At 45.4% G+C, this 14472-nt stretch overlaps 1 protein-coding gene across 1 annotated transcript in view; it reads left to right on the forward strand.

The window, feature by feature from the left end:
* Positions 1–14472, forward strand: part of PLEKHA4 (pleckstrin homology domain containing A4) — a 41231-nt gene that overhangs the window by 10968 nt on the left and 15791 nt on the right. The window contains exons 2-6 of the mRNA XM_035135463.2: positions 6017–6125; positions 11173–11283; positions 12025–12097; positions 13395–13495; positions 14128–14243. Coding sequence (XP_034991354.1) covers positions 6042–6125; positions 11173–11283; positions 12025–12097; positions 13395–13495; positions 14128–14243 — 485 coding nt within the window. The 5' untranslated portion in view covers positions 6017–6041. The remainder of the gene's footprint in view (positions 1–6016; positions 6126–11172; positions 11284–12024; positions 12098–13394; positions 13496–14127; positions 14244–14472) is intronic.

Consider the following 14472-nt stretch of genomic DNA (forward strand, 5'->3'; position numbering starts at 1 on the left):
TGGCTTTGAAATGTGGCAATAGAAAATACATTGCATATTTTTGCTCTTTATGTATCTTTAGGAATCTACCTTGAACAGTTTGTTTGTTTGTTTGTTTGTTTTGTTTGCTTGCTTGCTTGCTACGTATTTGGACCCCTCTTAAGATATCTCGTAATCAAATTCTGCACAATGGTTCCTGAGATGAAAAAAGCAGGTTTTCTTCTGTCTGTGTTTAGATACAGTCGGGTGCTATTTTGAATCATGATGGTGGATGGAATTGCTCTGATTGTGACCAATGATTTCAAAACTGCACTAATTTGGGAGTTTCTTAGAATTCTTGAGACATGCCTAGCACGAGGCTGCTAGTGCAATCGAAACAAGGAATCATGGTGATGATTAAGACTGGGGGATGGAAAACTAAATCAGCAGAGGGACTTAACTTTTTGGGGGGACTATCTAATAAGGGCAGAAGGGCTGTGTGCCAGGGAGAGGGAGGACCATGATTAGATGCCAAAAGTTACCGCAGTTGTACTTTGTTGGTGTATCGATACATCTGAATTTTAGAGTGACAGTGACAGCTGGCTGACCCTTAGCTTTTACTACAGTCTGAGAAATGTTTGTTTTAAATATTTCCAGGGTTGTTGACAAATGATGTAGTTGATGTACAAATGATGTAGACCCTAAGCATCATCTAGTCCAACCCCCTGCGGTGCAGGAATACGCAGCTGTCCCATACAGGGATCGAACCTGCAACCTTGGCATTATCAGCACCATGCTTTAACCAACTGAACTATCCAGGTGATGTAATAAAATCTAAAGCAATACCCTCCCACTATTTATTATTTATTGTTTTATGCCTTTCCTCCAAAACAAGAGCTCAAAACATGGTCCTACCTGCCCCGGCCCATTTAACAATCATGTGAGGTAGGAGAGGCTGAAAAATAGGAGACTTAAAACAAGACAGTGAAGAAAGCTGCATAAAAGGGTACCATAAAATGGAAAGTTTTAAAAGCCCAGGATAATTTTTTTGGGGGAAATTCTTCTTTGGTGCCCGAAGTAGGTGGGCTGCAGGAGTGAAAAAGAAAGCTTTCATTTTGGGAAAAATAGGGACAGGACTACCCAAACTCTATAGAAATTTATTCATGTATGTGACTACAGTGGCAAGAATGTTACTTGCCCCAAAATGGAAAGAAGCAGAAGTCCCAGCAAAAGAAGAATGGATGCAAAAACTTATGGAATATGCAGAAATGGCAAAAAATAAGAAATCAAGATAACAAACCTTTTATAAAAGAATGGAAATTGTTTATTGAATGTTTACAAGTAAATTTTAAAGTTTTATAAGAATATATATTTAAAGTAGATTAACAAATGAGTAAATTAAGTTAAATTGGATATGCAGAAAATGTTAAAAAATAAATTTAAGGAACCGCAGAAAGTGGGGAAAGGAAGTCAAGTTTTGAAGTGTTAAAATGATTAGAAAATTATTGAAATGTATAAAACTGAAAATCATAAATAAAATAAAAAGGAGCACGCCTGGTGGAGAAAATTTCAGCAGTGAGGGGCCACCACTGATAAGGCTCTGCCTCAATATTAGGAGTTTCCAGGTATATCAGTTTATATGTTGTGGAGGCAGGGTGGCATGATGGCTGATGATAATGTGTCCCCTTGCAAACTACCTCTGCGGTGTCCTTTTCATCCTGCTCCTCATGGAAGTGTGCACTCTACTCTCCAGAAGCAGATGGGGAAGAGTTAAACCTACCAGACAGCTGCAAAAACTCAGTCAGCCATGCAAATACTTCATTTCACCCTGACCTTTGGCCAAACTGTGAAGTACTACGATGTGAGGGCATTTCAAGAGTTTCTGCTGGGGCCCTGCTCTCTCTCTCTCTCTCTCTCTCTCTCTCTCTCTCTCTCACACACACACACACACAGAGAGAGAGAGAGAGAGAGAGAGAGAGAGAGAGAGAGAGAGAGAGAGTGAAACTTGAGTTAGCATCCCTAACTAAGGAAAGGCACTGCTATGGGGAAGTTCTCTGTGCCAAAGTCTGGGGGCGTAATGACATATTCAACCGTGAATGCCAAAACCTCCCTCCTTCATCCACAAAAGGCTACCTAATTTTAAGTGCTGTTTGTAATGACTATTTCTTTTTCTAATAGGATTGCTACCCCACTCTTTGTTCTGGTTTTATTGCATTTGTTTTCAGGTTGCACACTTGTTTTTTGCTTTAAAATGATGTTCGTATTTTGTTGTGAGAACTGTTTTTGTTGAAGGGCGATGTGCCAGTGTAGAGAATAAAGCGGATCGTTTTTTAAAAGACCGATTCCTCCCACCCCACCCACCCAAAACAGCTTCCTTCTCTAGCCCCTTGCCTTCCCATCATTTTGCTGATTTTTCCATCTTTCCGGATTGCTCCAGGCAAAGCCAGTGACGTGACGATCCTTGAACCCAGTGTGGGAGGTTGTGGGGTGGGGAGGAAAGGGACCATTGCAAACAGCTGGCACAATGTCTCCCCCACCCCACTGCTAAGGGTCAGGAAGGGGGGTCCTGACAGCATCAATGGCCTATTCATTCGCCTGGCGTCATTGCAAGGGTGAGAGGTGGGAGGAATGGAATGTGAGGGCCAAAGTGTGCCAGGGAATACAAGAGGTGCCCCTTCGGATCATGAGGCGCAATTGTATTCCCAGCCAGTAGCATATGGGAAGGGAGATTTTTGCATCAATAGGCAACTTTGTATGGATTATATCTGGAATATACTGCCACAACCCCCTGCCACTAGTTGTGGCGTTACACTGGTGCTTCTTCCAGTGGTCGTTGGTGGCAGGGAGGGTGTCTGTGGACACTTGACTGATGACCCATCATTGCAGCACAGTCTGGATATCCAGAGCTTCCTGAAATGAATCTTAAGTTGCGTCCACCTGCCAGGTAGGAGGAGAAAGAAGCGAAAAACTGGTCGGGTCAAGCTAAGGGTGTGGAGAACAGCAGTTGAGCTTTGGTGAGCAGAAAACAGTTTTGGATTTCAGGATGCTAGACAGATGCTTCCCTCTCCTCTCCTCCCTTCCCTTCCCTTCCCTTCTCTTGCATTTCCTCTAAGGAGTTCAGGGTAGTGCATCTGGCTCCCTCAAGGGCCAGCCCTATTGTTAGGCAGTTAGACCATGGTGGTTTTTGCAGGGAAAGCACTGTGGCAAAAACCAAAAAACAGTAAGTGCTTGAGCACAGACCTTTTAAGAACGGACCTGTTCCTAGAAACACTGTGCTGTGCGAAAGGAAGTCTGGATGAGCCCTAACACAGCTACCCCATCTGGAAGGTATCTGAGTTGTGTCTGTACTTACGGCTGCTGCAAATTAGGCTTGAAAGTCATGCCTGCTGCAGTTGCAGAAGTTGGTCGGGGTGTGATTGCTGAGAGAGCCGCACCTCAAGTTGCCTAGGATTGGTCCGTTGGCCCAGGAACTCTTCTTGACCCCCTGGGGAAAGATTTGCCAGAAGCAATATAACTAGGCACATCTGCTTATTTTGCACGAGATACACCCAGCACAGGGAACTGAGCTTCCCCTGGCAAAGAATGTGGATTTGCTTTTTCAAGCCCAGGGAATTTGCAGCCTAGAGGCTAACGTGCTTTCCATTGTTGCAGCGGTTCTCTGAACCTCTTCCTTTCTGTAAGCTGAGAACCAGTAAGATCCTGCCTATCCCTACGCTGGAGAAATCTAATTATAGGCAGCCATGTATTCTTTTGAATTCACCAAAGTGGGGTATGCTAGGCTTCCTGCTATATCTTTCTGCTTGGAGTATTAGCTTTGGCTACAGACGTTAGTCAGGAGGAGCCACATAGCTCTGTGGAGGGGACCATGATGTGTTCTGTATACAGGAGGACGCTGGTTCAATCCCAGCCATCTCCAGTTAAAAGGATCTCTGAATGTTTTGGTAATGGTATGCACAGCAACTGAAAATGTGACTTGAAAGGCAGCAGGGAGGGAGGAACGACCTCGCTGTGTTTTCAGCTGCTAACATGTGCATAGCTTTAGTCTCAGAGCAGACCCATTGAAATTAATGGACATGGCAAGCCCATGAATTGCAATGGGTGTACTCTGGATTACTTAGTTGACTAAAACCCATAGTTGTAGGGGGGCATAGATGGCTGGCATAGATGGCTGGCTGAAATCCCTCTTACCAAAAGCACTAGAAATATACCACCAGCATGGTTAGAGTGTTGGGCTATGACCTGGGAGACCAGGGTTCGAATCCCCACTCAGCCATGAAGCTCATTGGGTGACCTTGGACCAGTCACTCACTCTCAGCCTAACCTTACTTTACAGGGTTGTTGTGAGGATGAAATGGGGAGGAGGAGAACCACCTTGAGTTCCTTAGAAGATAAAGGTGCTATATAAAAATGTAATAAATAATAATAGAAATAAATAATGGAATCAGTAATGCCAAAAGGGTCTTTTCCGACAGTCACTGTTTCTGGGCAGTCACATACTGCCCAATTTAGGTTGCACAATTAAAGTTGATCGGGAGGCCTTGTGCAACAAATTCACCTCCCTGAAAAACCTTGCTTTTTAATGACAAGGAAAGTGATAGGGAAAGGCAGTGAAAAGTGTGGGGTACACTTGCTTTGATGCAACGTCATCTTAACCTCCTTGCAAACAAATGAATGCCCACTGGATCGTCAACATCGTCTAATCTCCCTGCAAACAAGTCGGGATGAATGCTCAGCAAACTAGATCCCTACAAAGACCATGAAGTTCTAAATGTCTACTGAAGAGGGACTCAGAAATCGCTTCCAGGGGTTAAAAGCCTCCATTATTAAGAAATGCAGGCCTGAGTGTTTAACAACAAAGGGGTGATTTAACTGTAGAATTTTGCTGCCAAGGGAAGGGGTGGAATTTCCCACCAAGCTGACACTCTCTCGAATGAGATGCTTTTGCCAGACACAAGCAGGTGGGCTTGATCCAAAAATAACTAGAGGGAATTCGCTGGCAGGGGTTGAACTGGGGAGCAGGTTTAATGGTTTCAACACTCTATTCTGACTTTCAGTTCAAAAAAAGAAACGATGAAAAAGAATCAATGAAGCCTGCAAAATTAACACTGTGTGTGTGTGTGTGTGTGTTATATACAGATGGAAAGATTTTAACGGGCTGATTGGTGTCTCCTGCTGTTTCTAAGAAAATTCAGTTCTGTGTGCCCAGGAAACTAAAAATTCTATGCTCAGCAACTTAAGTTAGGTGAAGCAAAAGAACATATGTTAATACACTTATTTTTCACAATGCTGCTTTATTCTATCTTTTATAAATGTATTTTGGGTTTTTGTTGTTGCCAAATCTGGAATGGGAGGGCATGAAAGGGATGCAGGTGGGAGAGAGAATGGAGAGAAAGAAAGGGATTTGAAACCATGTTTGTCAGATGGGAACAAATAATGAAAGAAAGAAAGAAAGAAAGAAAGAAAGAAAGAAAGAAAGAAAGAAAGAAAGAAAGAAAGTTTGCATATCTTGTCAGGAAACACTTTGTGGGGGGGGGGGAGATGGAATATATTCTCAAGGGGAGGGAGATCATTAAAAAACATAAGATGAGCTTGCTGGATCAGGCCAGTGGCCCATCTAGGCCATCCTCCTCCTGCTCACACGGTAGCCAACGAGATGCCTGTGGTAAACCCCCAAGCAGGACCTACTGAACTGGATAGAGCAATGTTCTGACTCAGTAGAACCCAGTTCCCTTTGTTCCTAAGCTGGTGGGATGTGACCCACAATTGCGTCAAGATCTCACCCAAGTTGCATCACACACACAGTACAGTGACCATCTTTCTGTGGGAGGAGAAAGAGGCGGGGAAAGAAAGGATGCCTTGAATGATGGTTTGGACGAGGTTGTCCAAAGTGGGTTCCATGAGGCTGAGGGGTTAAGCCCGGGGTCCCCGGAGAAGGTTAAAGACCTAGTGCTTGACATTTCCCCAAAGCAGTGGCCCCAAGCTGTGGGATTCTGGTAGCTACTGTGAACATCACACGAAGCATTTTTGCAACAAGCCAGCATCCTCTTTTCTTTTCCAGATCAGCATTGGGTCAGCTGAGGACAATGTCGGAAGGGGACCGGCCTACGAGCGGCCTGAGCCAAGCCAGCAGCACAGTCACCATCTCTTCCGTCTCCATGGGAACTAAGGTGAGGAATTGGAAGTGGTCCGAGCCCTCTGGACAGGTGCTGCTGGGGCGATAGATAGGCTTCCAGAGATCCTGCTCTCCTTTTCTTCCTGAGCTAAGCTGGGCTTTGCAGCTTCATTTGCAAGGAACCCTTGAATAGTGTTTACCTCAGGGAGCTGGCAGCTTGTGCTTTGAAATAAACAGATAACCAAAGCCTTTTTTTCAGGAAAAGGAGAATTCTACAATAACCATGTGAACAAGTCCACAACATTTATGAGGCCTCAAAACATTCACACTGGCAAATGTATCCCTGCATACCTATGTAAGGGCTTATCCATATTTCCCGCAGCTTTCTCCCAGGGAAAACTGCTCTTTAGTGCCCAATCGGAGCAAATGGGGCAGCCTGGTTCTCCTGTTTTCCATAGGAAAACCTCTCCGTGTGTGCTTTGTAGGCTCGGGACAATTGTGGATGAGCCCTCAGTCATTTGTGGCACATTTGTGACCTGAAAGGAAGGGAGGAGGGGATAATCATTCTTCTCTCTGTTTACAAAGGCTTGCTTGCTTGCTTGCTCTGCCTTCACCCTAAGGTCCCAGGACAGGTTACAACAATTAAAACATAATGTTTAAAACAGTTTAAAACTTACAATCACAGAAATAAGGCGAGTCCTAAAAATCTCAGGTGTCAAATGCCATGTAAAGAGGTACAAACCTTTATATGGTGAAGATGCCAGACAGTGCCAGATTTACGCATAAGCTAAATAAGCTATAGCTTAGGGCCCCATCTCGTCCCCCCCCCAAAAAATATACTTCTTCTTAATTGTATTTCAGTTCAACAGTTACTTTGATAAAATACATATTTTGTTATGTGCAAATGGCTTTAGGTACCTATTGGGTCCATAAATTACCATATAGCAGGGGTCCCCAAACTAAGGCCTGGGGGCCAGATGCGGCCCAATCGCCTTCTAAATCCGGCCCGCGGACGGTCCAGGAATCAGCATGTTTTTACATGAGTAGAATGTGTTCTTTTATTTAAAATGCACCTCTGGGTTATTTGTGGGGCATAAGAATTTGTTTATATTTTTTCTCAAAATATAGTCTGGCCCCCCACAAGGTCTGAGGGACAGTGGACCGGCCCCCTGCTGAAAAAGTTTGCTGACCCCTGCCATATAGCATATATTCAACACAAAAAACAGCGACAATTTGCTGTTGACAAAGGACAGCTGGACATATAAAGGGCCAGATTACCTTCAGTAGCTTAGGTCCTCATCATACCTAAATCCGGCCCAGATGCCAGACACACCTCGGTGGGGCAGAAGTTACACAATTTAGGGGTTGCCAAAGATAATCCCCTCTCCTGGGCTATTTCCCCCAGCTTTTGAGGGTGATGGAGCAACGAAAAGTACCCCCACTGCCAATCTTAATACCTGAGGGTGTTTGTAGGGAAGAAGACAGTCTTTCAGGTATTTGGGTCCTAAGTCATGTAGCACCGAGAACAAACTCATAACCTGCGATTAGAAGCAGGATACCTGAAATTCACCATGATCTTTACTAACTTTACTAAAACCGTAAATAAATATATGGTTAGGGTTGAAAAGACTTGCTTGGGAGATGGTAATTAAATTAATTTGAATGAGTTGTGAACAGCAGCTCAGATGTCCACTGCTTATACCAGGCATCCCCAAACTTCGGCCCTCCAGATGTTTTGGACTACAATTCCCATCATCCCTGACCACTGGTCCTCTTAGCTAGGGATCATGGGAGTTGTAGGCCAAAACATCTGGAGGGTTGCAGTTTGGGGATGCCTGATTTATACCATGGGAAGCAGCTCGTTTCACCAACATCAGAATGGTTTCGTAGGGATTTGGGATATTTCCATTATTACAGTGATAACGTATTACACCTGAGTCTTTCAGGAAATGGAGGCATTTTTATTTAACTTAATTATATCAGAATTTAGAAGCCACTGTACATTCAAAGAATCCCCAAATGCTGTACAGAGAGAGAATTATAGGACAATACAGATCCCCGCACCGTATGAAAACATTAAAAAAGAAACCTCAACAAGGATTAAAAACTGCAGGAATAAGGCAGACCAATCTTGGAAGGCTTGGAAGACAATAGACGTTTTCAACAAATGTCAAAAAGAATGTTGGAGCTTGCGTCACTCCTAAGGGGAAGTGAATTCCTGAAGTCTGGTGCCAGAGTGTTGAAAATGCAGGCTCAAGTCTCAGCATGCCTTGCCACAGGGGCATCGGGCATCATCAGCAGATCTAAGTGATTGGAATAGGATGTGTGTGGGGAGAGAGAGAAAGCTTCCCAGATGCCCCGATCCAGAATCATACGGGGCTTCTAAATACCAGTATTGAAACCTTGAATCTAGCTTGGTAGCCAATTGGCTACTGGCATGCGACATAAGCATATGTAGAAAGAGTCAATGTTTACATTGCTCTTAAACAATAGAGCTTGAGGTTGTCTGAGGCCATATGCACTCTGCCACAATGTATTGGGAATGTTCTCTTGGTCTGTTTATGTATAAAATATTTTATGTAACAGGGACGCGGGTGGCACTGTGGTCTAAACCACTGAGCCTAGGGCTTTCCGATCAGAAGGTCGGCAGTTCGAATCCCTACGACGGGGTGAGCTCCTGTTGCTCGGTCCCAGCTCCTGCCAACCTAGCAGTTCGAATTAAAGCACGTCAAAGTGCAAGTAGATAAATAGGTACCACTCCGGCAGGAAGGTAAATGGCATTTCCGTGTGCTGCTCTGGTTTCGCCAGAAGCGACTTAGTCATGCTGGCCACATGACCTGGAAAAACTGTCTGCGGACAAACGTTGGCTCCCTAGGCCAGTAAAGCGAGATGAGCGCCGCAACCGCAGAGTCATGACTGGACTTAACTGTCATAGGTTATTTACCTTTACCTATTTTATGTAACATACATTCATTGGAGATACTCACCACTGGCAATGAGGCAAATGGATGTTTAAAAGTGCCTGCTGCATAGATTCTGCAGTGCGAGTATGTTTGAAGCTGTCTTAAGGGATATAAGAGGGAAGAAAGGAGAGACAGCACACCCTTAAATTCATCCTGAAATAGGCTCTAGTCCAGCACTGTTGAAAGCAGTATACCTTTAAAGCACTTTCGAAACATACTATTTCCCTCAAAAAATTCTGTACTGCAGTTTACTCTTCACAGAGCTACAGTTCCCTTAACAAACAACAGTGCGCAGAATTTGAGGGAAAGACTGTGTTTCAAAAGTGCTTTAAAGGTATAGTAAATAGACAGCCAATGACAACAAATCTGTTTGTATTGATGGTGCTACAAGGCTCTTTGCTTTTGCTGTAGTAGACAAATAGCAGCATCCCTCCCAGAAATCGCCAGTTTCTAAGTCTCACTCATAAGGAGTGCCAGTTCCTTTGGCTTATCATCCTTTCACTTATCACTTTCCTGGGGTAAAAAGTTTTAGGGCTGCAGCGCTTACTCAGGTTTGGTTTCCTTTGGAAGGAGGTCACAGGAGGCCTATTGGCATTGTGTAATATTTGCATTCGAACTGATTTACATAGGTGGAGGTAGGCACAGCTTAAAACACTTGAACTGATAGGCAACGTTACATCAGATCTCTAGGGAGGCAGCCAGCAACCAGAGATCACTTTCTAGAGCTCCAAACTCAGCTTTTTGTGGCTTTCCCAGTCAAGCTGAAACTGCGGACTTCTCTTCACCTGGATTACATCATCCTTAGTCAATGGGTGACTGGGGGTGGGAGTGGTCTGCATCCTACGCTTCTTTCTATCTACATTCCCACAACATTCCTGCAACAGGAGACAAGGGTTCCCTAGGACAACATACCTCAGAGCTATTGACCACTCTTTTGTCAACTCCAGGTATTGCCTCAGGGAAACCTGCCCAATAATCCTAATTACATAAATCTGATAGGAAACCTGTTGCTTTTTCCAGGTGGGATTTAATCAAATACTGGCAAATTCAAGTTGTGCAGCTGAAGTTGATTTGGAGCTTTTGAGCAACAATATCCACTTGTTCCTAAAATTGGGCCTTTGGTGATAAAGCAGGGCTGGAGGACCTTTGGCCTCCCAGATGTTGCCAGACTACAATTCCCATCAAGTCCAGAGAGTATGGTCAGTCACCAGGGATTATGGGAGTTGTAGTCTTAAAACATCTGGCACACTTGTGATAAAGGAAAGTGATTCTCACTAGGCTTGTAAATGGCATTAGCCCACATTCTTCCATTTCTTTCCTTACTTACCTCCTCCCCCTGCTGTTTGACCACTGCCAGTTTTGGATTGTAAGATCCTTCGGAGCAGGGACCATGCATATACTTGCCTAGGTAAGGCTTTGCAGTTTGTAGGGTAGTTTGTCCACCTTGCTCCCCAGCTTGCATTCAGTTCTCACCTGTGGCTCCTGGAAGTAGTCAGCATGTGACAGCAGCCACAACCTGGGAACGGCTTTGACTGGCCAGCTAAACCAGGTGAGGGTAGCTGATGGGTCTCAAATTCTCAGTGAGTTAGGGACTGCCCCTGCATACAAAGACAGGCTCCAGTGGACGAGACCGATAGTGGGTCCAACTGTCAAGAAGACAGTTTCTCCCCGTGCTGCAGAGGGAAGTGAGGGGCAGATGGGGCTCATCAGCTTGGGAAAGTAGCCCATCTAGGAGAAGGAAACCTCTGGTCCTAAAACTCCGCTGCCTTGCAAGATATCTTCAGGAGAAGAGAAGGCTAAGGAGTAAAGCCTACACAAATCTGGAGTCCCTAGGACGGTTGGATGGCGCCTTGTGTGCCTCCTTCCAGCAACTCCTGCAACCAAGCTGGGGCCAAACATATTCATCTGCTTTCCTTTGGACCACATCCGTGAGATGGAGAGGGGGGAGGTCTTGTTGTCTGGGCAGCCCAGGACCTCCATGCATGCTGCCCAGGCTTGTGCCCCATTAGGCAAGGTGAGGCCAGAGTTTGACATCACCCCACAGAGGTGCACTCCATTGTCTTGGGACAGACAGATGCCAACGCTGATGGCGTGCTATTAACAACTCAGTATTGCATTTCACCATTTTGTCTTCCGCAGCCACGGTCAGCCCGGCCTGTCCGGAAGGTTCACGCTTTCGGGAAGAGGGCAAACTCCATCAAGAGAGACCCCAACTCGCCTGTCATCATGCGGGGGTGGCTTTATAAACAGGTAAAAGGAGTGTGAGAAACAAAGGGGGTTCCTTAGCTCAGAAGCAGCCAACATGGTTCCCTCCAGGTGTTTTCAGCCACATCTCCTCCCATCTGCCCCAACCATTGGTCAGGAATGAGGGGAGTTTGTTACTCACATAATATGGATGTTATCGCGTTGGCTGTGCATTAGCCTGAAGGATGAGTGGCTGGATGCTGGCATGGGTGGACCCAAATAGAGCAAGGGAAGCCAGAGCCTGCTGGTGGCATCACACACTCAGCGTCTGGCATTCTTGGGCAGATGTTAGAGCTCCAGTGTCGCAGCAGCAGGGGCCACCACAGATGAGACCATGTTCCCCACCACCACTGTCAGCGTTGCCAAAGCCGGAATAGATCAAGGTCTTGCAGAGATTTTGAGATCTCACCCAGAATTGTCATGATCTTGCCCCAAATCAGTGTTGATGGTGGTGCCACTCAATAAATAGCCAACGTCGTGTCATCTCCCTGCAAGGAAATCAGGATGAATCTTTGATAGAGAGGTCTTCTGGAAGTAGCCCATGTCCTCTAGCCAGGGACAGAATGTTTTCCCTCCAATTATGGCAAAAAGCAATGCGTGCGACTGTTAGCAGCTTTACTACCAATTTTGTAACCACTGATAAAACAATATGTTTGACGTAACCATGCAGAATGATCAGGGGTTCTCCTGGGAGTTGATGGCCTGGCCACCTTTGATCTCCCTTTTTCCTTTCCTTTCCTCCTCCAGGACAGCTCTGGTCTTAAACTCTGGAAACGGCGTTGGTTCGTCCTGTCTAATTACTGCCTCTTCTACTACCGAGGTAATTGGGATTTCCCCAAGGTTCTGCCAGAGGTGGGCGGAAGTGATGTCATTGTACTTTTGGAGGGAGGGCTTTTTTCAAGTCTCAGGCAAGGTAGGCTGCTCAAGCATCAGAAGGTGTGCCTCCTTCCTCCTTCTGTTGCTTTCTCAGCCCATAACATTCCTTATGGTCTGTCTGGGAGCAGAGCTGGGAAAATATGCTGTAGGTTGGGGTGGAAAGCTCATGGGCCTCCAGCTGTTTATTTGTTTTACTTATAAGCATATTTTTATACTACTGCATCAAAAAATATATCGAAGTGGTTTACGACAAGAATTTCTATATGTATTCTAAAAACCCACATGTCCTGTATCCAGATCTGAAAAGGGAGCGCTGAGAATTTGGTTGCTTTCATTTCATTTTCGACTCTGCTCCTGACTCTTTCTGGTGGAGGAGTTTAGCCTTATATATAACCTTTTTCTTCTGATCCCTCAGATTTGCACAAAACTGGATGTTATGTTCTTTCGGTCCATCAGATTTGCCCAAAGCCAGAAAACTGCACAAGCAGATATAGAGTTGCCTGGCTCTGAGCTTTTGTGTACTTCTTGGGTGGGGGATATTAAAACAACAACAACAAGGTGCGCACATAGTTATCTTTGGCCATGCCCTGCTGGTGCTTAACTGGGGTGATAGAATCTACAAACTAGAAGGCAGGGAAAAACACAAATGGTATGAATAGGAAAGACCGAAATTGTTTCTCAAATGGAAATTAAAATACGTGAGTGTGGACTACTCCAGTGTAATTCAAACTGGCTGCGTGTGTGTGGATAAACAACTAAATAGTGCTCAGATGTGGACAAGCCCTTTTGCCCCCAAGCCCTTTTGTCCTATGGTTGAGAGAGAAGGCCTTGGACTCTTCTCCCTACCAGCTGTTTTAGGCAGTGGAGTGGACTGCTAGCCAGGTTTGACAGACTAGAATTGCTAGTTCAGGCCCCAGAGATCTTGAGGGCCCCACAGGGCCAGAGGGGAGAACCTGTGGCTCTTCAGACGTTATAGGGATCCAACTCCCATCAGCCCTGACCCTTGGGCAGGTGGCCTGGAGCTGATGGGAATTGGAGTCCCAACAACATCTCAAGGGCTACACAGGGTTCTTTCCACCTGGGCTTTAGGGAGAAATGCATTGAAGCGACTTCTTAGAATCATAGAGTTGGAAAGGGATCTCAAGGGTCCTCTAGTCCAACCCCACACAATGCAGGACTATCCTGTGACCTTTCCTTTCCTTTGGCAGGGTTGGAAATGTGTGTTTGTGTTTGTTTTCCAGACAGCCGCGAAGAGAAAGTTTTGGGCAGCATCCTTCTCCCCAGCTATGAGATCCGGACAGCGTTTTCTAAGGAGAAGAAGAACCGGCGCTTCATATTCAAGGTCAGGTCTCTCCCTCCCCCCCCCCCAAAAAAGTGGGATGCTTGTTTTCTTCCAAGGTCTGTTATTTTGCTGTCACCCAAGGTTTGTGGACAGCCATGAGTGATGGGTGAGAGATTCAACTTAGTTTGCATTTGAAGGGGAACTTAAGTCACACTGTGGAAAGCAATAGGAGAACCTGGACAGAGTCGCCCTTCGGAATCCGTATTTCCGAATTTTGCAACGCACACAGTGTGCGCGTAAATGAAAACAGCATACAAAAGGCATTATATTAGGGGGAATTGCTTTGCAAAAAATGTGTACATGAGGCAAAGTTGCACACAAACATACATATATTAGGAGAAGATCGGCGAATTTTCATGAAGCCTTTTTTTTTAAAGAAAGCTAATAAATCGCACAGTGATGTGGAAATGTGGAAAAATGAAGACTGGCAAAATGAGAAATGGAGAGAACCAGAACTGACAGATTCTCTCCTCCATTAGCCAGCCATGCAGAAAGCATACCAGAAGCCATCAAGCCCACACTCACCTCTGCTCTCCAGCTGTTGTCCACAAGAATTTCTGTATGCCTACTGCCCCCTTGAGGATGCATTGGGCTGCTGCAATGACCCGTCTTTTTCTTCTTTTACCTTCCAGGCTGAACATCCTGGCATGAGAACCTATTATTTCAGCGCAGACACCCAGCTGGACATGAATAGCTGGATCCGCGCCATGAACCAATCAGCCTCTGCCGAGTGCGACTATGGAAGCTAGTAAGGGTTGGGGATGAGTGTATTCTACGCACAGCCCTGCGCTGGCTAGCTGGCTAGCTGTAACCTTGCCTCTGGGGTTCTCTAGTTTGGGGGTGGGACATGAACCCACCAAAAGAGGGACTGAGAAATAGGAACTTTTGAAAGGGAAGCAAGTTCCATTATGGTCAGGATCGTGGAGAAATTAAAGGTGCAGATTTTTAAAAAGGTTTTCTGGGAGAGAGATTTGGTT

This window comes from Zootoca vivipara, chromosome 13, assembly GCF_963506605.1.
Source record: "Zootoca vivipara chromosome 13, rZooViv1.1, whole genome shotgun sequence".
Taxonomy (NCBI): Eukaryota; Metazoa; Chordata; class Lepidosauria; order Squamata; family Lacertidae; genus Zootoca; species Zootoca vivipara.